This window comes from Cetorhinus maximus, chromosome 2 (genome assembly GCF_964194155.1).
Source record: "Cetorhinus maximus chromosome 2, sCetMax3.hap1.1, whole genome shotgun sequence".
Classification (NCBI taxonomy): domain Eukaryota; kingdom Metazoa; phylum Chordata; class Chondrichthyes; order Lamniformes; family Cetorhinidae; genus Cetorhinus; species Cetorhinus maximus.
In genome coordinates, this window is record NC_135880.1 from 44,520,897 (window position 1) to 44,547,398 (window position 26,502).

General features: G+C 43.4%; 1 protein-coding gene across 1 annotated transcript in view; it reads right to left on the bottom strand.

Moving 5' to 3' along the window:
* The window catches only part of LOC144693954 (isocitrate dehydrogenase [NADP], mitochondrial-like), an 80,783-nt gene extending 56,890 nt beyond the window's left edge, over positions 1–23,893 (bottom strand). Inside the window, exons 1-3 of the mRNA XM_078564223.1 lie at positions 23,755–23,893; positions 3,516–3,607; positions 886–1,051 (exon numbers count right to left, since the gene is read on the bottom strand). Coding sequence (XP_078420349.1) covers positions 886–1,051; positions 3,516–3,607; positions 23,755–23,842 — 346 coding nt within the window. The 5' untranslated portion in view covers positions 23,843–23,893. The remainder of the gene's footprint in view (positions 1–885; positions 1,052–3,515; positions 3,608–23,754) is intronic.
* Positions 23,894–26,502: the final 2,609 nt, after the last annotated feature.

A 26,502-nucleotide genomic window follows, 5' to 3' on the forward strand; every position in this document is an offset into this window, starting at 1 on the left:
CAAGTTATTTCTCCTCAAGGACATCAATACTAAGCTTGATCTCACCTCAGCACACAAGCACATTCCAGCAGTGCTCATTGGATAGTGATGAGTAGTAGGTACCCACATTAATTTTGACTGGCCAGGCCCATGAATGAGGAGATCAATCCCAGAGCTCCTGCTGCTTTCGCAACCAGATCCGCTAACTCAGCTTAAAGGGAGAATGGGAACCCAGGCTTTCCTAGGCTGTATGCTTCAGGTTCAGCTAATCACTGAGCCATCAGAGGAACCCATCAGATTTTAAATTCTGCTTGTAACCTGGATCAAAGACAAATATTTCTTCCACCTCCCATAGAACGTCAAAATAAATAACTGCTCATTTTTGAAAAAAATACCTTTGTCAAATCAATTCAAACTAGATTACAATAAAAATGCACATTCTGCATGATGTATACGTCTTCCCCTTGCCCAGCAACTGTTCAGAGACATGGAACTCAGTGCTGCATAGTAAAAATACCAAATCCTTTTCATTAGTGCACAAAATTTGAAACTGAAGTTTCAAGAGTAACTTGTGCAAGAGCAAACCAGTTGGTTACACCATTAGCTACTGCATTCATGGGGCACCAAAACAGACACATCCATGCATGCACACAAATACGTGCACGCACCCCTTCATGAGAGAAAAACATGCACAACAGGGCACCTGTGATTGGAAAGACAAGCACGCACACAGCTGCTATTTATCGATTTCACACAAATGGGGAAATGAGCTCTGGCATTAAAACAGAAAGACTGAACGTGCTTCTTTGAATTTCGACAGTAAACACTTTAGTGGGCTATTAATTCTGGCTGTGTAACCACCTGGCTGCCAATTATTTTTGAAATGAATTTGCTTCAGTCATATACCTTTGACACGGGCTTCATCCGGTGTAATGGTGGCACATTTCACTGCAACTCCATATTTTTGTGTCGCTAATGCAGACTCAATGGTCACCCGGTCAGCTGTTTTATCTCGATTTGGAAGACCAAGATCAAAATATTTCAACTCTACATCAACATTGGGTAGAATAAGCTGTAAGATAAACAACAAGATCAACATCAGTACACTGTGACAAGAGGCATGTCCACAAGCCACACTGGCTGCTACATACGCCTTGGTAAAGATACACAGAACAGGTTTTCAAAGAAAATAGTGCTGTCATTACTCTGACACACAAGAATGTGTATATTGTATTATGTTTGATGTAATATCCAATGATTAAAATAGGCCTTATATTAAAAATGCCATCTGTTTCTCTGAAAGAACTACATTGGGGAGAATTTTCTCCCTGTCGTTGGGGGGGTGGATGCTGAGCAGGAGCGGGCAGGGGCATGATCGCCGCCCACTATCGGCTGTGTGCCATCATTTTACGTGGGCGAGCCAATTAAGGTCCACCCAGCGCGACGTGCACCCGGTACCGCTCAGTGCTACCTGTACGGGTGGGGAGAGGAGGGAGAGTCAGGGCCTGTGCTCTCCTGACATCACCGCGCATCATTTTACACGTCGGCGTGCGAGGGCCCACTCCCACACGCCAAACAGAAGATTCTGCCCATTATTATTGCAGGTAGTGCGGTGGTAATGTCACTGGACTAGCAATCCAGAGGCCCAAGCTAATGCCCCAGGGACATAGAGTCAGCAGTTGGTGGAATTTAAATTCAATTAATAAATCTGGAATATAAAAGCTAGTTTCAGTAGTGGTGACCATAAGGCTATCATTGATCATCATAAAAACCCATCTGGTTCACTAGTGTCCTAAAGTTTCCTTTAGGGAAGAAAATCTGCCACCCTGACCTGGTCTGGCCTGCATGTGACTCCAGATACTCAGCAATGTGGCTGACACTTAACTGCCTGCCCTCTGAAATGGCCTAGCATGCCTCTCAGCTCAAGGGCAATTAGAGATGGGCAACCTGCCACAGCTCAATACTGACAAGATCAAAGGCATGCTGTCAGCCACTGTCAGAAACACCCCTTAGCGCCCAAAATCAATGATCCTCCTGAAGGCCAGCTCATGATCAACCTGGTCATATGCAGTCTCCTTGACCTGGATAGCCCTGAGATGAGCAGCGAAGTCTACTCATTCGCACCCAGAACTCAGCCAATTTCTAGGACCAAGCAGATGGAATGAAAGTTTCTCCCAGTGCCTTGTGAAATGACCGATTTCACTCATTTTATAGAATCATAGAATTGTTACAGCACAGAAAAAGACTAGTCAGCCCATCATGTCCATGTCAGCTTTCTGGAGGAGCAGGCAGGCTAGTCTCACACCCCCCCCGCCTCTTTTTCCTGTAGCCCTGCAATTTTTTTCTCTTCATTCTACGATGGGATAGCCCAGCACAAAACAGAAGAATTCTAAGTTGACTACCTCAGTGCTAGCCTCTGGTAACTAGACCAAGATGAGAAACTATTTGGAATTACTAGTTTAAAATAGAGTTTTGAGAGCAGGTTGCCCTCTCCCCTTCCCTGCTCTTGCTTCCTTTTGCAAGAGTCTGTACTCCCTCGGGAGATGAAGAGGGATAGAGTAGTTTCAGACTCTTAAATTAAAAACTCAAATATACTTTCTTTAATAGGTCAGAGTAGAGTCAATACTACAATGATCACTGTCCTGCTTGTGTGTCACTGTCAGTAAAGAAAGGTACATGCCATTGTTCACAGATTAGATATTTGCACAAAGACAATTAAAATTGATACAAAATGTAACACTGCTAAAAGCTGACACCCTGTACATTAAAGCTTTCATTAACTTTGGAAGATCAACATTTTGAATGATTCCCCGCCTCCCTAATCCAGGAGACAATGAGGCAAATTGTAGCACACAACAGTTAATTCAGGCTGGACCAGTAATCAAACCCAAGACTCCCAGTTCTGAAGAAAGGCCCTTGACCTCAAGCGTTAACCCTGCTTCTCTCTCCACAGATGATACACACTGAGTATTTCTAACATTTTCTGTTCTTTTTCCCCTAGAATTTCAGATCTGTACGGCTTAGTACCATTATGCTTCAAACCATTGAGGATATTCTTTATGTCATGTTTGTGAATATATGTATTGTGAAATAATGACAAATCTCTGTGTGCTCAGACATTGTAACATGTGCCATTACTTTCTTTTGGTGTTCTTTTAAAAAGGACTTGAGTTTATTTTGATAATTTGAGCAACATCAGATTAGCAATTGGTTGACAACATTAATCCTGGGTAGAGAAATTACTTAGTCAACAGCTGGTTAACTGGGCACTTTAACAGAGAGAGGCACTGATTGGATATGTAGGTTCATTACAATGCCCATCACCTACACTAAAAAGAAATGATTTAGTGTTGAAAAAGCCTTGTTTTTTTAGTAGCAGAGCTCCTGCCGATTTCCTACTTTATTTTATTATAATTAATGATTCTCAGCGATTTTTTTTAAACTTCCAGAAATAATCAGATGCAATATTAAGTGATTTTTGAAATCAGAAACTAATCATCTTATTGAGAAGGAGCATGCCACAGAACATAAAAGACCTTTTCTTTAATGAAGCTCCATATCACTCTGGTCATTTCGTCTCCATCCATTTCTACAATAGGATTTTCTGCTTTGATTCGTTTTTTGTCATCTGCAGGGAAATAAAAAGAGACATCTTTCAATCATCTACAGAAATCTTTATTATCAAAGGAAGGCAAACCGGTGTGTATGTATACACACGGAGACTGGAGCGCTTGGATGTGTATATATAGAATCATGTGCACACATTTGGTGGGGCGAGGGGAACAGAAGAAGAGTATATGAATGAATGGTACAGTGATCTTTTTCACAGGCCTATAATTAGGAAGGCATTGGCCATTCAGAATGTTAGAATCAGCTTGATCAAGTGCCAGAGTTTCAATCCTTTGCTGCCATCTTAAGAAGAATTGTCACACAAGGCTAGCAGAGTGAGGTTAAATACAAAACTTTACAAACCAAGGTTATGGACTTAAGATGCAAGATTTTACCGATAAAATACTGCCCAACGAAACAGCCACAATATAGGAAAGCTTTTTATTCTGAAGTTACTCCATTTAATTTGTTACGGACAGGAGGGATGTTTAAGTTAAACAGCCCTGATTTCTCCTCTCACCACCTATCTGTAAACAGAAAGGTTTTTTTTGATAAAAGTAAAATACTGCGGACGCTGGCAACCTGAAACAAGAACAGAAAATGCTGGAAACACTCAGCAGGTCTGACAGTGTCTGTAGAGACCTTCTTCTGAGGGTCATACAGACTCAAAATGTCAACTCTGTTTCTCTCTCCACAGATGTTGTCAGACCTGCTGAGTTTTTCCAGCATTTTCTGTTTTTGTTTCAGGTTTTTTTTGATATTTGATTTCCCCTTTTTATAACTGGTGGCATATTTTCCCCAGCCCCTCAGTTTTGGGGTGATCCAATCCTCTTATTAATAAACTTACAGCAAACTCGAGATAGGGTAGAATCAGAGGATTAGTTTATTTTACACACACTCAAAATGCGGGGAATGAGTGTCACTATGTAACCCCAGTACATTCACACAATAAAAGAGGGATAAGGGAAAGAATGATGCACAGGACAAAGACCACAAACAAAATAAGAATTATTGTTTCACGTGAGTCCAGAGTCCAGAATTAAAAGTCCAATGGTGTATTCCTTTCAGCGAGGTTAGCAGGCTGAAGCTGATGTAGGGTAGTCTACTTTTCCAGTAGCGCTGACTTCAACAATAGGAAGCACACATAGAGATGAATTAGTCTTGTAGTAGGTACTGGTACAGAAGTTCAGACATCCCAGTAGAAACAGTGTAGAAGAAGGCCAGGCAATTTAAACCTGGGTAGAGCTCTGGTTCTGCTGCTGTTTGGTTGATGGAAGATGGCAGACAGAGGCAGGCTGCTAGCCTGGAGTCCAGTTTTCTTCTGAGGTTAAACAGCAACTAAAGATGGAATCCGAAAGTTGTACAATTAAAGCAATTCAAACAGCTCAAGTCTCAGTCATGTGACAGGATGGTTTTGGGTCGAGTCACTCAGCTAATGGTGTATTTTGAGGCCTGCTCGTTAAAACCCATTCTATCTTGAGCAGTTAACTGTAGAGCTATTGGCACAACATTGGAGATGAGGACTCCCAAAAATCTCTGCCTTTGTGCAGTGTTGGCTGGGGTAGACGTCTCACCTGCTAGTCCTTTATGTTGGCTTGGCTGGAATATATTATATATAATATACAATATATATCATATACAATATGAGTCAGATTCCAGGAGGTTGATGAGTTTGCCTTTGTCCATTGGAACTGCTCAGAATTTTACAGAACTATCAGCATGTGACTAGCTATGGCCATTTTATCAACCCAGTAACTGTCCATTTAAATAAAAAAAATTTAAACAAGAGAATATGGAAGAGAAAAAAAAACTTATTTTAGATTTTTTTTCCTTCACGCCTTTTTGGCATGACAAGTTCTACATTTTGCATTAAAAGTATTATTTCAGTTGTAATCCCATTTATCTGTGCCATATTAAAAAATATTACGTCTGCCAAATTCCTATGTCAACTTTTTAATTTAAAAGGTGCTATGACCACATTTATGATAGAGAATGCCTATGTAAACTTGTCACGTTGCAATCATAGCCTTTACATCTCCCAGCTCATCAGCCCGTACTGCAAAGAACCGATTCTGCTTCTCTGCTTTCAAAATTACTATGTTTATCAAACATTATATGAAAATAAGATGAGAATGTGTGACTATAAAACAGGGACCGGATTATGTCTGCCTGCACAGCCCAATTATTCCGTGCCCTCTTATCTCATCAACTGAAGACAACTGGCTTGGCTGCCTCGTGTGCAATAACACACCAAGATCAAGTTGAATTTATAACGACCTGGAATTTGCAGCGTTTTTATGGCAAAATCTCAGCATTTGCTCTCATTACGCCTCTGAATCTGACAGGAATTTCAGATTTGGCGCAAGCACAGAAGAACACAGATATCCTGAAACTATGGTCCATCATTCACTGCTCCACCATAGACTCCATGGTGGTCCCACGCTCCCAACCCCCTCAGAGCCAGCAATCGGTGAAATCAATTGGTCTGACCAGAACTTCCCCATTTCTGCTCTCATATCACTGTTAGAAACCCCACTGAAAATTAAGCTTTATTCAATAAGATCTAACTGGGTTTTTACAGCAACCAGAATAATAACTAGGGGTGGACAGCTGATTTGGCCCTTAAAAAATATGTAGAACGTTGCTGAATGTTTCCATTATGATGAATCATTAGAAGTTTTCTTTTTAAATAGCTATATTTAAAAAGAAAATTACCATGATATTTCAAATTCTGTCTTCACCTCATGTGTATCTTTATTTCACTCCGAGTAAAATTTTAAAAAGTGATTTGATTTTAGTGCTTTTCGTTTCCTGGTTGGCTGCCTGTGAGAATTCTTTAATGTGATTGCCCGCTTCAACAGCTTGTTAACATCACAGCAGCTTGGAATCCCCATTAAACTACGCTACATGTTGAAAGGGTTGAAATTCTCATCACAGAGATCACAAGGTCTCTCAGCGAGGCTTTCTTTGAGGTTAACGGTAAGGACCCTTGCTTCAACGCTGACTGCAAAATCCAGGCCAATATCTGAAGTTTTGTGCCTAGTGTATACAGCCTGTTATGGGAACTTGATTACGGTTGTCACACTTTTGCTGTAACACTTTGCTGATTGGTTTACCCACAGCAAATCTGAAGAGAAGAGGTTGAAAATAGGCAAATCAAAAGTGAGGAGAAGAAACTAGAAAATTGGTAGGGAGAACTGACTCAGCAGTTACAACTGACTAATCCTGAGTGACCAGTCAAACGAAAACATCAATAACAAAAATCTATTTATGAAAGTAGTGGTGGATCGCTCAAAACATATTGAGAACAATGTGCCTGACTTTTTCTCTAATAGCTGAAATTTCTCATGCCCAAAAGAGATTGTCAAAAATGCTTATTTCACAATAAAGTTTGCATTTATTTACTGAGTTGCCATTTAATACCTTTATTAAAGATTTATTCAAAGATTCAGCATAGCCCTTGACTATATCCTCAGCCCCTGAATAGCTGAAGGGAATTGGCAATTATATTTGAGCATTCAGAGCAAAAGCATTTTGCAGAATTTCCCAACATGTGCCATGTGCAGTTTGCAGAAATGCCCAGGATGTATCAGGATTGAATTCTGAATTGAAGCAAATGCAAAAGACAGGAAAAGAATCACTGGTCCATCCAGCTTGTCCTATAAATACTAGGTGTATGGAGATGAAGAGAATCTGTTCAGCTGGAGATTTATACCTGTATTAATGTTCCAGTTTGATCTTTTTTCAGGGCCAGAAAAGCAATGGGCTGAAACAGATGATCTCTACTTTGCCAGCCCAGTATCACAGCTCCTTCGGCAGCATCTTCCAAAACCACAACCTCGACCACCTTGAAGGACTTGGGCAGCCGATGCATGGAAACACCACCACTTGCAAGTACCAGTCCAAACAGCACATCATCATTATATTACTATTCCTTCATTGTTGCTGGGTCAAAAACTTGGAACTCGCTACCTAACAGTATGGGTGTACTTACACCACATAGACTGCAGTGGTTCAAGAGGAGGCTCACTACCACCTTCTCAAGGGCAGTTAAAGATGGGCAACAAATGCTGGCCCTGCCTGTGACACTCATATCCCATGAACAAATATATTAAAAAAACTGCACTACCATACTCACAAAGGATCAGCCTGAGCCGGCAACACTACCCTTCTAGATTCACAGAATAGTTTTGCTGAGTGATTCTAGCATTTTCTGTTTTTAATTCAGGTTTTCAGCTTCAGCAGTATTTTGCTTTCTATGCAACACAGCACACATAGGAAACATTTACACATGTTGAGACATTTCAATAAATCACACGTGGCTCTTCTATGGCAGGACTGCAGCTGTTTGGAAGCTTGTTTAGCTGCCCTATCCCAGTGCTCAGTCTCGATACGGAAGATTCAACATAACATAGCTGCAACAGAAGAGACTTGTTTGCAGTTTGATTTGGCTGTGCTACCGAATTAATTACAACATATTAACATGGCACAGCTGCCATCTTCAGAACACAGGAATCCTAAACTCCAGTTTGCTTCTTTAAAAAAAAGCCTTTTTTTTCATAATGGAGCTTTTTTTTGGATATATAAACTTCATGCAGTTATTAGCTGAACAACTACTGTGAATGTTTGTGATAGTCATTAGATGCTTAACAAGGAGTGAAGGTGATTACAGTACATATCGAGCTGTTTAACAATCACTAGCCTGGTACCAGGCAAAGGAACAAACTGCAACTGATAATGTGGCTGCTGCCAGAAGCTCATATCATTACTGGGATCAACCTGTGCAGCAGAAAATAAATTACATGACAATATCTTTAGAAGGCTTAGGATCCTAAGATAAAGAGCCACTGTTGGTAACTTGTGGGGAAAGGAATGAGACAAAAATACAACAGAAACAGGAAGGACAGAGGGAATGAAAAGGAGGGGGAGGAAAAAGGAAAGGCAAAAATTAATGAAACAATACAATTGGACAGAAGCTTGGAAGGGTATGAAACATGGGACAGAAGGAACAATGAATTCAGGGAAGAAATAAAAGAGAATTAGAGGGAACTGAGAAGGTGGAAAGCACAATATGCATAAATAAAAGAGTAGTGAGGGCGAGAGAGAGAGGGAGAATACAATTCAGATTTCATGTAAATAGCTGGGGTCGAGGCATGATAAATCATACTGATGGACGATGCCTGAGATGATGGTCATTGGAGGGGATGACAGTGGCAGAATGGCAGAAGCACTCGGCATCCAGCTCCCACCCAGTCCCATCACCACGCTGAGATTAAGCACCGGCCAGCCAATTAGCGGGATTAGTGGGATTGCTGTAAAACAAACTGAGGATGGCGGGAAGTCAGGCAGCGAAAGGGCGGGCACTCACCAAGGAACAGCTGCCATCAGGTGGGTTAAAGGGCCACTGACAGCGTGCATCAGGGCAACGGAGAGGCTACATCTGGAGGTCAGCAGGCCAATCATTAAAAATCAGCTGCAAACAGAGGGGTTGCCGCTATCTTTGCCAATCCCAACCTTTGAAGCACTCAACATAACTGTTGACTGTTTATCCAGGTTTCCCCCTATTGGTACTGATTGAGAAATGGTAATACCACCGCCTGCCTAGAGCAATGGTAGGGATAGGATCTCAGGTAGCCTCACGGTTTGATGATGACTCCCTGCATGCCCTCTTGACGTGGACACACCCTCCTCTATGGGAGGATCTGCATGTATTGTGCATGGGAGTTGTTAGCCAGGGACATGGGCGTATGGAACCCACGCAGCCAGAATGCCAACTCAAGGAGCCTCAGCACCCTGCCTGACTCTCGGTGGGGGGGGGGCTGGGATGTGACGGTGGGAAAAGTTGAACGGCAAGGGAAGAGCGCCGTGACGTGGAGAAGCACCAGAACTACTGGGAGCCACCCAGAGGTTCCTGACCGGCGTCATGAGCCATCTCTTTAACTGGTAAACCTCATCTCCAAGTATCCAACCATCCAGTTATGCTAGTGGCGCAAAGAGCTATGGCAACTGGGAGGGCCTGAGGATGTATGGATCGTGGATACTTCCAGGGTAACATGCACACACCTGCAGGATGCACAGGGAGTGGTTTCATACAATTAGCACATTAAAGGAGAGAAATCCCTTTCAGTTGACAAATGCCCCTGGCAGGCCTATGGGTGCCTCGATAACCACATACATACAATCGCCCTTTGCACTCTCGGGAGTCCAGAGATGACCCCAAATTCTCTGGCTCTCTTGGTATGGCTGTGCCCATCAGTACTAAATCTGATGTAGTTCTCCACTCTCCTAAACATTGCATCTGTGATAGGCTTGATGTGCTGCTAACTGGGGAATGACATAGTGATCTCCTGCTGATCTTTAAAATGATCCCAAGGCATACAAATTCAAGGCCACAGTGACCTTCAGAGACATAGGCATCATAGATACTTGCCCCTGCAAGCATCTCACAAATAAATGTGACTATCTCCCTGGAGAGATGTAGCTGTCTAAGAGACTGACACTGAAACCTGGAGGTAGTTTGAGCACTGCTTGTACACCCTGCCTTCCAGGTAAGCTCTTCCGCTGGGGCAGCCTGCACACAGTATTCTGAAGCCTGGCAGCATCTGTGGAGAGAAACAGAGTTAACGTTGAGAGTCCAATGTGACGCTCCTTGAGGATCCTAAGAGTCATATCGGATTCGAAACGTTAACACTGTTTCTCTCTCCACAGATGCTGCCAGACCAGCTGAGCTTTTCCAGCACTTTCTGCTTTTCTTTCAGTTCTCCAGCATCCACACTATTTTGCTTTTACTTTCTGAAGCCTTCTGCCTTTTCAACTTCACCACGCACCGCAAGTGGCTGGACAGCAGGTTATTGCTGTCCTGGCCAGCAGCACTCCTCTCCTCCTTTATCTTTCTCTCCTCCTCAATTGATGAGCCTCCATCGGAGTGCACCATTCCCACCTTCCTCTGTATCAGCTTTCCCTGTAAGGGTCCCTCCTTGGCTGCAGAACCCCTTCACTCAGACTTCCTTCCAGGTGATGCCTTCAGTGGCTCCCCTTCAGAAGTGTGCCCAAAGTTACCAGACAATTCCCTCTCCTCTCATGCTGTCTCAGCTGCAGCCTCCAACTCTTCATGCAGAGCTCCTTGTTAGCCCATATATCTCACCTGTGTGCTGCTGTGCCAACCCTGTCAGAAATACCACCCCGCTTGCCCCCACCCCATCCCAACATGCAGCTGGTGTGACCAATGTAAAATTGCACAGACAACAAAAAGTCTAGGTGCATTGGCAAGTTAATTGCCTCAACAAGGACAACTGGCTTTCCAAAGTTGTGCCATGCTTGCCTACCCTATAATTGCAGACTGGCGCCTTGACATCGGGAAATCAGACCTGAAGCCATGATGCCCAGTTTTACAGAAGAGTGGAAGAGGCAGCCAACCAATCAGAGAGCATAACATTATGCCCCATGAGTGAGATATGCTCCTACTTCATACATGTGGTGGCCTCTCCTTGTACAAACCATGTACTTTTCCTACTGTGAGCATGTATCCATGATGGTGCCCTCAGCGCTCTCTTTCTGGTAGCGTAACCTGTGGTGGAATGCAAGCTCTCAAAACGGTCAACATTCAGAATGTTCCTATGAAATGGATCAATGGCACTTTCTGATGGTGCAGCACTCTAGTGAAAAGCCTCAACTGTCACTGCAGACATTTTAGGCATCCTCATTAGGAAGATAATGGAACAAAGCCTGTGTTATAGAAAGGACATGTTGTTGACAGGAATTCCAACATCTGTCTCTGCAGCACACTTCTAGCATCATTGATGTTTGCCCTGTGCAGAGAATACCAAGTTGATGCAGTACAGTTTCCATATAACGAATTTGAAGGCATTGAGGGAATACTATCACTACATTAGATCATTGACCTATCAAAATCCTTCAATTTGGAATTTTTGAGCCTTGGAGACTTTCTTAGGAACATCAGTCCTATATTGTATGCATGTTTTTCATGTTACCAAAAGCCAGATACTGTATTTTGTCATAAAATCTCACTATACTGTTTATAACAAAATAAACCAGATTATGTGTACAGTAAGTCAGTACTGTGCAGTAAACAAACAGCAATTGCTTTACCCAAGCTGGTTTAAGCAGAATTTTAACAATATAAAGTTATTTATTAAAAATTGGTTTAAATATTTACAACACATTTTATTATCCTAGGTAATCAAAAATGTCAATTATCTTTACTTGCCTTCAGGCATTCTCTTTTTTATTCAATGATTGCACAGTTTCTGGTCTGTTGAGCATGCTAGCAGAATGGCATCATCATTTAATGTAAGAAAATCTGGGCAATTTGTTCACCATTGGCGGTGCCTCGTCTGAGTATTCATGCAAACTGTCATCATTCTGTTCTTTTTCACCTTCAAACCTTTCTGCAGTGACAGCAGATATTACTTCTGCTTTTGAGGCCTTCGAGAAATCTACCATTGTCCACTTTCAAGGGCACGTCACATTCAATGGTGTTTGCAAAACCAGCATCCAGGACAATGTTCACTTTCTCTGCTGGAGAATGCTTCATGCGTAAAACTCAGTAGAACAGTCTTTTATTTAATCTTTTATTCTCACGGTGTCAGCGATGCTGGCTTGGCTACATTTATTGCTCAGCCTAACCTGAGGTTGTGGTGGTTTGTCTTCTCTGTGAAGCATTGCGCTGTTGGTGCTTCCATGATGGTGTTCGGCAGGGAACTCAGGGATTTTGATGCAGTGGCAATGGAGGAACAGTGGGATGTGTCTAAGTCAGGATGATGTGTGCCTTGGAGGTGATGGTCCAACATTGCTGCTCTCGTCTTTCCTGGTGTTTGCAGGGCTGGAAAGTACTGGTGAAGGGAGTTTGGCAAGTTACTGCAGTACGCACTGAAGGGAAGTACATTCTGCAGCCACAACACACTGATAGCGAACAGGGTGGATATCATGCCCAAAAACAGGATGTCAATCAATCAAAATGCTTTGGCCTGGATGCTGCTGAGCTTCTTTAGTGTAGAGAACATGCTTTTACTGGTCACAGGGTCAGTAACCTGAGGGTGGAGATTTAAGATAATTGAGGGAAAAAAATCCACAGAGGAAATGAGAATTTTTTTTTTTAATGCAGTGAGTTGTTACCATCTGGAATGTAATGCCTGAAAGGATGGTGGAAGATTTAATAGCGACTTTCAAAAGACAATTGCCCCCACGGCAGGAGGGATGCCAACTACCTACCCTGCTGCTGGTAAAATGCTGCAGATATGCCACCCACCCACCATCCCACCCTATATTTTGTACCTCCACTTCCCAGCATGGTCCACATGGCCCTGTAAGGAGGATGTTCAATTCATCATGTTCATGCTGACTCTCTGCAAAAACAACTCACCTAATCCCACTCCCCTGCCTTCTCCCTGCAGCCCTACACATTATTTTCCCTTCAGAAATAATCCAAATCTCTTTTGAAGACCTCGATTGAATCTGCCTCCACCAAACTCTCAGGCAGTGCATTCCAGATCCTAACCATTTGCTGCATAAGATTTTCCTTGTGTCGCCATTGCTTCTTTTTAACAGTTTTGCCCTATCTGTCCAACCCCCTCGCAATTTTGAACACTTCTACCAAATCTCCTCCAATGGGGAACCTAGCTTCTCCAATCTATCCATATAGCAGAAGTTCCTTATTCCTGGAACAATTTTTGTGAATCATCTTTGCACTCCCTCTAATACAGTCACATCCTTGTGGTGGCCAGAACTGGAAACAATTTCAACTCCACAAGAGGGAATCTGACCAGCTCCCCATGACATTCAATGGCATTGGCATCACTGAATCCCCCACTACCAACATCCTGGGGGTTACCATTGACCAGAAACTGAACTGGACCAGCCAGATAAATACTGTGGCTACAAGAGCAGGTCAAAGACCGGGAATTCTGACGTGAATAACTCAACTCCTGACTCCCCAAAGTCTGTCTACCATCTACAAGGTACAAGGCAGGAGTGTGATGGAACACTCTCCACTTGCATAGGTAAGTGAAGTTCCAACACTCAAGAAGCTTGACACCTTCAAGGACAAAGCAACCTGCTTAATCAGCACACCATCCACCAACTTAGACATTCACTCCCTCCACCACCAATGCACAGTAGCATTGTGTACCATCTACAAGATGCACTGCAGCAACTAACCAAGGTTCCTTCAACAGCACCTTCCAAGCCCGTGACCTCTACCACCTAGAAGGACAACGGCAGCAGAACACCACCAACTGCAAGTTTCTCTCCAAGCCACTAACCATCCTGACTTGGAAATGTATCACTGTTCCTTCACCGTCACTGGGTCAAAATCTGGAACTCCCTCCCTAACAGCACTGTGGGTGCACCTGCACCAGATGGACTGAAGCAGTTCAAGAAGGCAGCTCACCACCACTTTCTCAAGGACAGTTAGGGATGGGGAATAAATGCTGGCCATGCCAGTGATGCCTACATCCCGTGGAAGAATAAAAAACTCCAGCTGAGGCCAAATCAGCATCTTATACAAGTTAATCAACAATTTCCTTGTTTTTATGTATTCTGTGTCCCTAATTATAAAGCCCAGGATCCCATACGCCTTATTAACCACTTTTTCAACCTGACTTGCCACCTTCAATGATTTGATCTCGCTGCTCCTGCATTCCACTTTGGAATTTCATGCTTTATTTTATATTGCCTCTCCTCGTTTTTCCTACCAAAATGAGTCATTTCATATATCTCTGCATTACATTTCATCTGCCACATGCTCACCCATGCCACTAGCCTATCTATGTCCTCTTGAAGTTTATCACTATTCCCCCTCACAGTTCACAATACTTCCAAGTTTTGTGTAATCTGCAAATTTTGAAATGTGTCCTGTACACCCATCTAGGTCATTAATGTTTAACGAAACGAGAAAAGCAGGGGTCCTAACACAGACCCCTGCGAAACCCCACTCTACCTTCCTCCAGTTCAGAAATCGGCTGTTCACCACTATCCTCTGTTCCCCGTTACTTGGGGGCTGGTAGCCTGTGGTAATGTTATTGGACTAATACTCTGGAGTCATCAGTTCAAATCACAACATGGCAGCTGGAGAAATTTACATTCAATTAATTAATAAATCTGGAATAAAATGCTGGTCTCATTAACAGTAATCATGAAGCTATTGGGTTGCTGTAAAATCCCATCTGGTTTACTAATGCCCTTCAGGAGAGGAAATCTGCCAACCTCACCCAGTCTGGGCTATTAACTGTACAACATTCACTTGTAGATGGTACAACACCACCTGCTCAAAGACAATATTCCACAAACAAATTTTTAAAAAACAGCCCATTTCATATCCACGCTGCTACTGTCTCTTTTATTCCATGAGCTCGAACTTTGTTGACAAGCCTGTTATGTGGCACTTTATTAAATGCCTTTTAGAAGTTCATGTACCCTCATCAACCCTCTCTGTTCCTTCATCAAAAAACTCAAGGAATTTAATTAAACACGATTTGTCCTTAACAAATCCATCCTGGCTTTCCTTAATTATTTTCTTTTATTTCTAACAAAGAAATCGCCTATGACACTATTCAGAATAGACACTGTTTTATTAGTGTGCATATACTATACCACCTAAACAGCATCTGTAAGACCAGGGCTCTAAAGACCAAAATGACTTATGCCTGGCAGTTAATTTTTAGGCTGCTTTAACCAACATACTCTGGCTAATTCTGTAAATGGGCACTCTAGGCACTGTGTAGCATTTGCTGGGAATCCCGGTTGGAAAAGGAAAACAGACAAACAATTCTGCAATTTCCCAACCAGCACTCCACGTGAAGGGAAAGAAGTGGAGGTGATGGGCAGGGTAGAGGGCAAAGAGGAGGAAAAAAATTAAAAGGGTGACAAAACCTGCAAAGAAGTACAATCTCAGAGGAAAAAAATTAACCTCAAAAGGAAAAACATGGCAGACAGACATGCTGTAATATTTCAGAGAGGAACTCTGTTGAACAGGTTAGGTTGCCAACTCTAAAATAGAAGGGCTTGTATTTATATAGCGCCTTACACTCCCTCAGGCAGAGGCGGATTTACAATGAAACACACTGTGCCATGGCACGTTGCCCCCAATAACAGGGGGGCCCCAAAATGAATGAGCTTCAAAGTGTATGGAGTAGTGGTCTGATTAAAGCAAGCTTCTCCAACCCGCGACCCACATCTGGCCCCCGAAGCCCCTCTATGTGGCCCCCTCAATTGAATTTTCAAAATGCCTGTCAAACAGGTAAGTTAGAGTGGGAGATTGTCCTCGGAGCCTCTCTTCCAATCAGAGGTTGCTCCTCTCGCATGTTTGCTGCTGATAGGCTCACTAGAGCAGTGAACAACAGAGGTGCCAGTTTGCTGGGGAGAAAGAGATTTTCTTTCAGCAGGGAAGAGGAGAGGGAGTGCCATTGGGAGCAGAGGCTGTCTGCCATGAGCCGCAGGGAGGAGAAGCTGTCTGCCGCGGACCCCGTGAGCGAGATGCTGCGGAGCCCAGGGTTGGAGCAGGGGATGGTGATGAAGTTGGGTAGCGTTTGAGAGATTAAATGCGTGTGGGTGAGTGGGAGTGTGTCTGCGAGTGAGTGTGTGGGAATGTAGGAGTGAGAGTGTGCATGTGGGAGTGAGGGTGTGCGTGTGGGAGTGAGGGTGTGCGTGTGGGAGTGAGGGTGTGCGTGTGGGAGTGAGGGTGTGCGTGTGGGAGTGAGGGTGTGCGTGTGGGAGTGAGAGTGTGCGTGTGGGTGTGAGTGTGCGCGTGTGGGAGTGAGTGTGTGGGAATGTGGGAGTGTGTGTGTGGGAGTGAGAGTGTGTGTGTGTGGGTGTATGGGAGTGAGTGTGTCTGCGAGTGAGTGTGTGGGAATGTGGGAGTGAGAGTGTGTGTGTGTGTGTGTGGGAGTGACAGTGAGAGTGTGTGTGTGTGCGCGTGGGAGTAAGGGTGTGCGGAGTGAGAGCGTGTGTAAGTGTGAGTGTCTGTCTTACCCCCAGTCTCAGGTTTCACACTCATTCTCACCACCACACACATCAACACATACTCACACCCGCTCACATAGTGGGTGAGGGTGATTGAGTGCGCACCCTGAGGCTGGGAGTGAATTGGACTCACACTCTGACCCTCTCACACTCTGGTCATTTTTATTAATTACTCTTTTTTCAGCTTAACAATTTATTGCTTTGACGTTGCTTTATTTTTGCTTAGCAATTGTTTCTTTTCTTAACACCACAATTTTTTTTGAAATTCGGTCTAATATTGTGCCAAACTTTATCTTTCCAAAATTTGCCCATCGACCCTTTGAGTGTGAAAAAAACTGGAAATATGCACCCGCCCCCGCCAAGTGAAAAAGTTGGACAAGCCTGGGTTAAGGTGTTGAGGTAGTACTGGGGTTAGAGATGCCGTTGCGTGAGCAATAACAGTGACCTGTAATGACAAGAAAAATACCACAGAATTGTTGGTCTTGTGAAATGATTCATTCTGGTTACAAATCGTCCAGCACTGAATTTTGGCTGAATGATTAACGAATAGGGAGAAATTCTAACTCTCGTCGTCACTCAAGATTTGGACAGTTCGCAACATTTTTTCAACAGCCCCCTGATCACAAAGTAGGCTGCCAGTGATAACACACTGTACCAAACAGGTATAAACTATATATAAAACCCCACAGAAGCAAATGTCTCTTAACAGTTTCCCCAGCTCTTCAAATATAATATGCATTCAATGTCCAAGATATTGAGTGAGATATTGAGTTATACAATTTTAAAACATTTCTCCAACTAAAGTTCCTTATGTCTGTAGGAATATATGTAGGTGCATATTGTAAACATGCTTTAACCTATAAAGAAACAGTTTCTCTTTTTAAACTGGCGGCTGCAGCTTTGGGTATATAGCACATAATATTTAGACTGCAATTTTTTTTAGATTGAGTATTATTTTTAACGGACTATGTGTTGAGTATGGTGAATTTTATAGTTGATATGTTAGTAGTAATGGCATAGTTCCTATCAGCTCCCACATCATCCTTTCCACAAACCAAAAGTAATTTCATTTATTCAATGTTTGGAACTCTTCCACATTCTAAATGCTTATCCCAATGCCTGTTTCAACAGGTTGAAACTGGATTTGCAGGAACACTTCAGGTGAAACTGTACCGAAATCCCTTCCTTCTGCAAACCCTTTTGTCAGTTGTGATCGAGCCTGGCAAGTTCCTCAAAGTTATTGCAGTTAGCCGTCACCTGCCCTCGGTTTGCACCAGCGCCAAGGCAGCAATTGCTTCCCAAAAATGAATTTTGCTTTAAAATTATTGTACCCTGCAGATTCCCTATCAGACTTGTTTACTGTCAGTCTCCTTAATTCACTGCTTTTGACACTCATTGTTGTTGTGTGGTTGACTCATTTGGTGGTTGAATTAAAACTAAAAATAACACTTACAAAGCATGTTGTGGATCTGATAGTAAGAATGGTGGTATAGATGAGAAGGAGCTGTATGTGTTTACATACAGCTCAGTCATTATATATATAAGAAAAGTTTAATTGCTTTCCACAGTGAGATCTATTAACAAGTGTTCCAACAAATTACTTTGCAATTATACTTAGCAATGTTTCAGTAGCTCTACTCATTTTATTTGATGTTCTGTATTTGTGAAACTAATTTTGTGAGAGAAGCAAAAGGACAGGTTCAAACTGAATCCAAATGAATTGTCCTTAATATAAATGATGTCCAATTTTTAGATTTATTTTACCCTACAACGGTTTTGCTGCTTCATGCTCTCGTCAAGACCTGGAAAAATTTATTAATTTTGCTTCCAATCTCCACCCCTCCATCACTTTCACATGGTCCATCTCTGACACTTTCCTTCCCTTCCTTGACCTCTCTGTCTCAATTTCTGGTGATAGACTGTCCACCAATATCCATTACAAGCCTACCGACTCCCAAAACTACCTCGACTACAGCTCCTCACACCCCGCTTCCTGTAAGGACTCCATCCCATTCTCTCAGTTCCTTCGCCTCCGTCGCATCTGTTCTGATGATGCTACCTTCAAAAACAGTTCCTCTGACATGTCCTCCTTCTTCCTTAACCGAGGTTTTCCACCCACGGTTGTTGACAGAGCCGTCAACCGTGTCCGGCCCATCTCCCGCGCATCCGCCCTCACGCTTTCTCCTCCCTCCCAGAAACATGATAGGGTCCCCCTTGTCCTCACTTATCACCCCACCAGCCTCCGCATTCAAAGGATCATCCTCCGCCATTTCCGCCAACTCCAGCATGATGCCAGCACCAAAAACATCTTCCCTTCACCCCCCCTGGCAGCATTCCGTAGGGATCGTTCCCTCCGGGACACCCTGATCCACTCCTCCATCACCCCCTACTCCTCAACCCCCACCTACGGCACCTTCCCATGCATACGCAAAATATGCAACACCTGCCCCTTCACTTCCTCTCTCCTCACCGTCCAAGGGCCCAAACACTCCTTTCAAGTGAAGCAGCATTTCACTTGCATTTCCCTCAACTTAGTCTACTGCATTCGTTGCTCCCAATGGGGTCTCCTCTACATTGGAGAGACCAAACGCAGACTGGGCGATCGCTTTGCAGAACACCTTCGGTCTGTCCGCAAGAATGACCCAGACCTCCCTGTCGCTTGCCATTTTAACACTTCACCCTGCTCTCTTGCCCACATGTCTGTCCTTGGCTTGCTGCATTGTTCCAGTGAAGCTCAACGCAAACTGGAGGAACAGCACCTCATCTTCCGACTAGGCACTTTACAGCCTTCCGGACTGAATATTGAATTCAACAACTTTAGATCTTGAACTCCCTACTCCATCCCCACCCCCTTTCCGTTTCTTCCCCCTCCCTTTTGTTTTTTCCAATAATTTATATAGATTTTTCTTTTCCCACCTATTTCCATTATTTTTAAATCTATACCTTTTATGCCCTTTTAGTCTTATTTCACCCCACCCCCATTAGAGCTGTACCTTGCGTGTCCTGCCATCCATTCTTAATTAGCACATTCTTTTAGATAATATCACCACATTCAACACCTCTTTGTTCTTTTGTCTGTGACATCTTTTGATTATCTGCTCCTATCACTGCTTGCTTGTCCCTACAACCACCCCCCCCCCACTTCTCTCCTCCCACCCCCCCACCTTAAACCAGCTTATATTTCACCCCTCTCCTATTTTTACTTCGTTCTGTTGAAGGGTCATGAGGACTCGAAACGTCAACTTTGTTCTTCTCCGCCGATGCTGCCAGACCTGCTGAGTTTTTCCAGGTAATTCTGTTCTTGCCTTTAAATATATATTCAGATTAATAAATCAATGTGTGTGCAGAATGAAAGGGGATTAAGTAAAGGAGACACAAATATGCACAGGGAATAAAGACTATCTTTCCGCCAATCAATATCTAAAGTGCTCTAGCGCATCACTGCAAGTGTTAACTTACTGCTGGATTACCAGGCAATATTTTCCAAAAAAGTGTTCTGCGGTGCCCCCAGCCCTCTTTTTCCACCAGGCATCTTGGGTCTGCAGAGTTTTTGGAAGATGTTGTTAGGGAGCGACTGCTCTTAGCAATTCCAAGCAGATGGTCAGTTTTTGATGGGAATAGGCTCATCGTGCACATTATATTGCTCGTTTTGAAAATGTTCAAGATGTTTAATGCAATATTAATTGCCCAGGTTGATATAAAACATGCAGAAAGTAAACTGGGGACCGGATGCCGCAGTAGTGGAACAGGATTTCAGTACAGACACGCCAAGAGTATCCTACTGTGGTGGTAGGACTATTTCATGATTACTGTACACAGGCATGTTTTCACAAGTGAAGAACCACTGGTCAATTTGTTAATTTCTTGGCTTTGGCCTTCGGGTCCCAAGGAGGGGGCCATAAATGAGGCTGAGCACAGAGCCCTACTAACTGTAAATCCCCTACTGCCCTCGGAGTGTCCCAAAGTGCTTTATAGCCAATGAAGTAGTTTTCTTGAAGTTAAGTCACGTTGAAATTTCAGAAACATGGCAGCCAATTTGCACACAGCAAACTTTCATAAACAGTAATACACATGACCAAAAAATCCTTTTTGGGGATGTTGAGGGATAAATATTGACCAGGGCACCAGGGCGAACTCCCCTGTTCTTCTTCATAATATAACCCTTGGAACTGTTGACATTCACTTGAGGGGGCTGATTGAACCTTGGTTTGACATCTCATCCAAAAGACAGCACCTCTAACAATGCAGCACGCTCTCAGTACTGCACTGAAATGATAGCCTTGATTGAACGCTCCTGTTTATTAGTTATAAAAGTATTAGAGATGGGAAAACAGCTGTTTGACAGTCAAGAATCACCTGATTGGGTAATGGAAGAGTTTTTTTTCCCACTCTCCAATTGATGCAAGGCTGGGCCTGTTAGGCAATGTTATGATCCCAGCTGAGGTTACCCCTGGACAAGCCTGATCCCAAAGTGAAACCCAGCTTGATAGATCTTAACTTTTATTTGTTTGTTTCAATACGTGGAGGGTAGCTACTGAACAGAGGCACAGAAGTCAGTTTTGAACTTTTAACAAAAGGATGAAACATTTATTCAATAAGAAAAGATGAACTATATTGCAATACTCCTTCACCAACAACTACACCTTTACAGACAAATACAGGTTTGTAAGGATAACATAAGCTACAAAAACTATCTTATACTCTAATGTCCACCGTAAGTACACAGTCCATGTAAACGTATAGCACCCTGTGGTCCGACACACCACATTCTGAAACCAAGTGACAGATGCCACCTCAAACAGATGCTGTGGATCTCTCCCTCAACTCCCCCCAAAACCAACCAGTCTGACTGCACTCCATCTTTTACATGAGGGTTTCCAATCTCCATTCTCCGAGACCCCATCTTGGAATCTTCTCCCAAACCAAAGCCTTCTCTCAGGTGCCTTCCACAAGTGTTCACCTACAGGGTTTCAAACTCTCCTTCCGATGTTTCTTTTCCCTGGGTCATCACATGCATTCATGCTGTCTTCCATGCACTCTCTGTCACCAACTCAGTGTTAACAGTACACCACTCCTTCACATGCCCGTAGCAAAGAGTTACAGACCTTCAGTTATCTCTTTGGACCTTCTTGCCTCTTGCAAGCTGTTCTCGTTTAAATCTGCCTTTATAGCTTTTGTCTCTCTAAGTCTGAGGCATGGAGCCTTTCTCTCTGCCCCTCACTCTTAACTTCATTAACAGGACATTTTCCCACGTTCCTGTCCTTCCTTTGACTAGAAGGTCTTCTTTGGACTTTCCCCTCTTCCACTCCCCTGGATTTTTGGGGTTTTTCTTTAGCTTGGGACTGGTTATCTATCCCCTTTGCTCCAGTTTCTCCTGGCAGCAACTTTCAAAACCAACTGCACTCAAACAGCTTCCAAATCAACTGCTGTTTCTCTTCTTGTGTGCGTGTGTCTATGGGAGGGACCTGCCTCTCTGGGCCCCTGTTGTTAGGTAACAGTCCAATCCTTCTACCTTTGTATTTTCAGTTTTACTTTATAGGAACTATAAAACTCATTAGAAATGCAAGCACCTTTCCAAAGTGAAACTAAAACTCCATTTGAACTTTCTTAACACACAGATACAGAAATACAAATCAAACGTAAACTTTAAAGCTAAAATTCATTCCTAACACTCACAAAGACAAATATGACTTACTTAAACTTTTGCTATTTCCTAACTGGCAACTAATGACGGGAAGGTGAAATCTAGTTGTATTCCAGGAGGTTTCATTGCACAGAGTTAACAATCCTATTCATTGATATACAAAGAACCCAGTGGCCAAATCGTAAATCACAAGTTTATATAGGTGAATGATATTAGAAATGTAGATGTAGGAATTTGGAATGGAAAAAACATGATTCACAAAAGTGTTGACAAAAACATGGTGCAAAGTGCCGACAGGCTAAGATTTTTTTTTAAAAGAGGCATTCTTCAACAAATCTGCTTTGCTTTCCATGTCCAATCCATCTCCCGCGCTTCTGCCCTCACAGCTTCCCCTCCCTCCCAGAACCATGATAGGGTCCCCCTTGTCCTCACTTTTCACCCCACCAGCCCCTGCATTCAAAGGATCATCCTCCGCCATTTCCGCCAACTCCAGCATGATGCCACCACCAAACACATCTTCCCTTCAACCCCCTCCCCTGTCAACATTCTGTAGGGACCGTTCCCTCCGGAACACCCTGGTCCACTCCACCACCATCTCCAAACCTCATCTCCCTCCCATGGCACCTTCCCATGCAATCGCAGAAGGTGCAACATCTGTCCCTTTACCTCCTTCCTCCTCACTGTCCAAGGGCCCAAACACTCCTTTCAGGTGAAGCAGCACTTCACTTGCACCTCCTTCAATTTGGTCTACTGTATTCGCTGCTCCCAATGCGGTTTCCTCTACATTGGAGAGACCAAACGCAGACTGGGTGACCACTTTGTGGAACACCTTCGGTCTGTCCGCAAGCATGACCCAGACCTTCCTGTCGCTTGCCATTTCAACACTCCACCTTGCTCTCATGCCCACATGCCCGTCCTTGGTCTGCTGCAATGTTCCAGTGAAGCCCAACGCAAACTGGAGGAACAGCACCTCATCTTCCAATTAGGCACTTTACAGCCTTCAGGACTTAACATTGAGTTCAACAACTTCAGACCATGAACTCTTCCCCTCCATCCTCACCCCTATTTATCCGCAGTATTTTGCTTTCATCTGCTTTGGCTCAGTTTTGCATTGAACCATAATGGACCGTTACTACAAGTTGCTAAAACTGGATTGGTTCCTAGTAGAGTCTTTAGCTACTGCTGGCATCATTACAGGACTTCTAGAAAAAGCATCCTTTATGAACGGAATGGTTTGGCTGGTCCTCAGTGATTCACCGTGGAATTGGCAAGAGTGGGAAAGTGAGATCATTTTGCAAGATCCTAGAGCCAGTGCAAGTAACAGAAAGGCGGCGTGTGGAGCCTCGTAGCATTCAATCTGACCCCAAATAACAATAATAAATCCGCAAATAACAACGCCGGCAACCCAGCTCAAGGCAGACCTTTATGTGCAAGCCGTCACGTCGCAAACTGATAGCAAAAGCGGGACTAAAGTTTCTGGGTTAATTCTGCCTTTTTGTTTCAGACAGAAGATTATGCTTAAAAGAGATTCTAGGCTGACTCACAGTCTCTTCGCTGCACGGTGCAGACGCCGGGGAGGCTCCGGGACCCACTCCTTACTAAAGAAGACACAATCTTTAGTAAGCTCGCCATCTCTTTCTCTCTCTTTCTCTCTCTCTGGCTCCACAAGAGGCTCCGATATGGGAGCAGGAAGGAGCCAGCACGCAAGCTGCGTGGAGGCGGCCGATAACGTGCTCCTATTGGATTTGAAAGGCGCTTTGTGTAACATAATCACAGCGCGAATCCCAGCCAGCCCGCAGTGCAATGCCTACACCTTCCAACGCTCAGAGCTTTGTCCGAAAGCCTATTGCCAAAAACCAGATACTGGGGGGCAGGATTGAAACCTCGATTCAAAAACACCTTGAAGTGAATGGCCACTTCTTTTGAACAGCGAAGAGAGTTACATTTTTTCACACACACTGCCTGCCAATAAGTGGGGTTTCCTTCGCTAAATTGTATCTTTTGCCCCAATGGCTTTATCATTGAAAAACACTTGCATCAACTGAGACATTGTTTCAAACAAGTGAGCAGGACACTTGCCAAGAAACCTTCCAAACGTTTCCATTCACAATACTAGGCTCCATACCAGAGGTTGCTAAGGCCTAAAACAAGTCCTCTCTGGAAGAATTTCCTCAGGCACAGGAAGTAGGCGATTCAGGAAAATATGAGCGAAGGAGATTTTGTTCATTTGACCTTGGTTGATAGATGGCCCTGGTGATTTCAAAAAAAAGCTTTGTATGTTATGGTCAGCATCCTCTGGATTCAACTGGAGGGCAGTTGACTGAAGACAAGTGCCCTTCTTGAAGCCAGGTCCACAAGCATTCGGGAAAACTCCTGCAAAATTAGCTTTGAGGGATGGCCAAAACATGTCTCCCTCATCAGGTCCTGTTTTCTCGCAAGTGGCCAACTTTCCAGGGAAGGACAAAGAAAACCCATCAAAGACGCTCTGAAGCTGTCCTAGAAGCATTGACATTTTGACTGGGAGGAGCTTGTGACCAATCATTCAAAACGTTGACAACTTTTCCATCAAGCTGCATCACGCTTTGAGTCACAACATCTTAATGATGCGGCAGAACAGCGGCAGAAAAGAAAAGGAAGCGAATCCTGCAGTCCGGATCCCACTACCTCGTGGGACAGCCTGCCCCATGTGCCCAAAAAAGCCGCGGGCTGAGAATTGGCCTGTTTCATCACATGAAGGCCCATGGCAGAAACTCATGACCCTGAGTCGACGTCATCCTCAAATCGAAGGATAGCCGTCACCACTGACAACAAGGCTCCAATGTAGATAGCCAATACACAGTTCTTACAAATATTGCCCAACTCCTGTGTATTTTTCACAAGAGCTTTGTTTGGAACATACACCCATAATATTTTATTATAAAGTTTGGGAAATTTAGCTAGTTTTAGAACACTTATTTAATAAGTGACAGAATTTTAATCTAAAATGTATAGGAAATCAGATATTTTGATATATCCATATTCAACAGCCCAACCAAGTTATCATTTGCCGAACAGTTTATGAAGTTATTCTTCACTCCTAACTAACTGTCCCTGCTCCAGTTTTATCTGATAAATTTGCTGTCAATGCAAAAACTTCCTGACAGATGCTAGTTTGCACTGCAACATTTGATTTTCAACTTAGTGAATCTGGCAGCTTCCACCACGGATTAGAATGATGATTGAATATATCTACAAAGTGCATCTGCTAGCTAACGATTAATATTAGTATAATATTAGCTTGCTGTTTTTTTGCTAATTTCCAATTGTATTGAGGCTAACGGCATTCACTGTTATTTATGCACAAATTGCACAGCAACTTCAGACGAGGGGGGTGGCGGGGGGGGGGGGGGGGGGGTTCAGAAAGTTGCTTTCTGAAAAATGGCATTGCATTGTTTGACTCACCAGTCAAATATATTAGACAATGTGAATTTCCTGTACTTGCATGGTAAACTTGCCATTGGAAGGGCTTGTCCATTTCAAACCAAGAATGCTTTTAATATAGGAATATAAGAACATCAGGAGCACAGCATATGGCCCCTTGAGCCTACTCACAATTCAATAAGATCATGACTGATCTCTAGCTCAATTCCAATTTCTCGTCATATCTCGCATCCCCTGATTCCATTCGTGTCCAAAAACCTACAAACTCCAGTTTCAACAACTGAGCATCCAGATCTCAAGTAGAGAATTCCAAAGATTCACAATCCTCAGAACGAAAAAATGTCACCTAATCTCAGTCCTAAATGGCCAACTATTATCCTGAGATGTGACCCTTAGTTCTAGTCTCTCTAGCCAGGGAAAACAACCTCTTAGCATCTACCCTGTCAAGTCCTCTATGAATTTTATATGTTTCAATGCAATCTCCTTGCATTCTTCTAAATTTCAGAGAGTATAGGCCCATCCTACTCAACCTCTTGTCTTAGGACAACCCTCTAATTGGAGAAATCAAGCTGGTGAATCTTCATTGCACCCCATCTAAGGCAAATATATCCTTGCTTTGGTAAGGAGACCAAAACTGTACACAGGTCTGGGTGTGATCACAAAAACAAAAATACCTGGAAAAACTCAGCAGGTCTGGCAGCATCTGTGGAAGGGAGCACAGTTAATGCTTCTTGAAGAGTCGTGCGGACTCGAAACGTTGACTGTGCTCCCTTCCACAGATGCTGCCAGACCTACTGAGTTTTTCCAGGTGTTTTTGTTTTCGATTTCCAGCATCCGCAGTTTTTTGCTTTTATCTGGGTGTGATCACACCC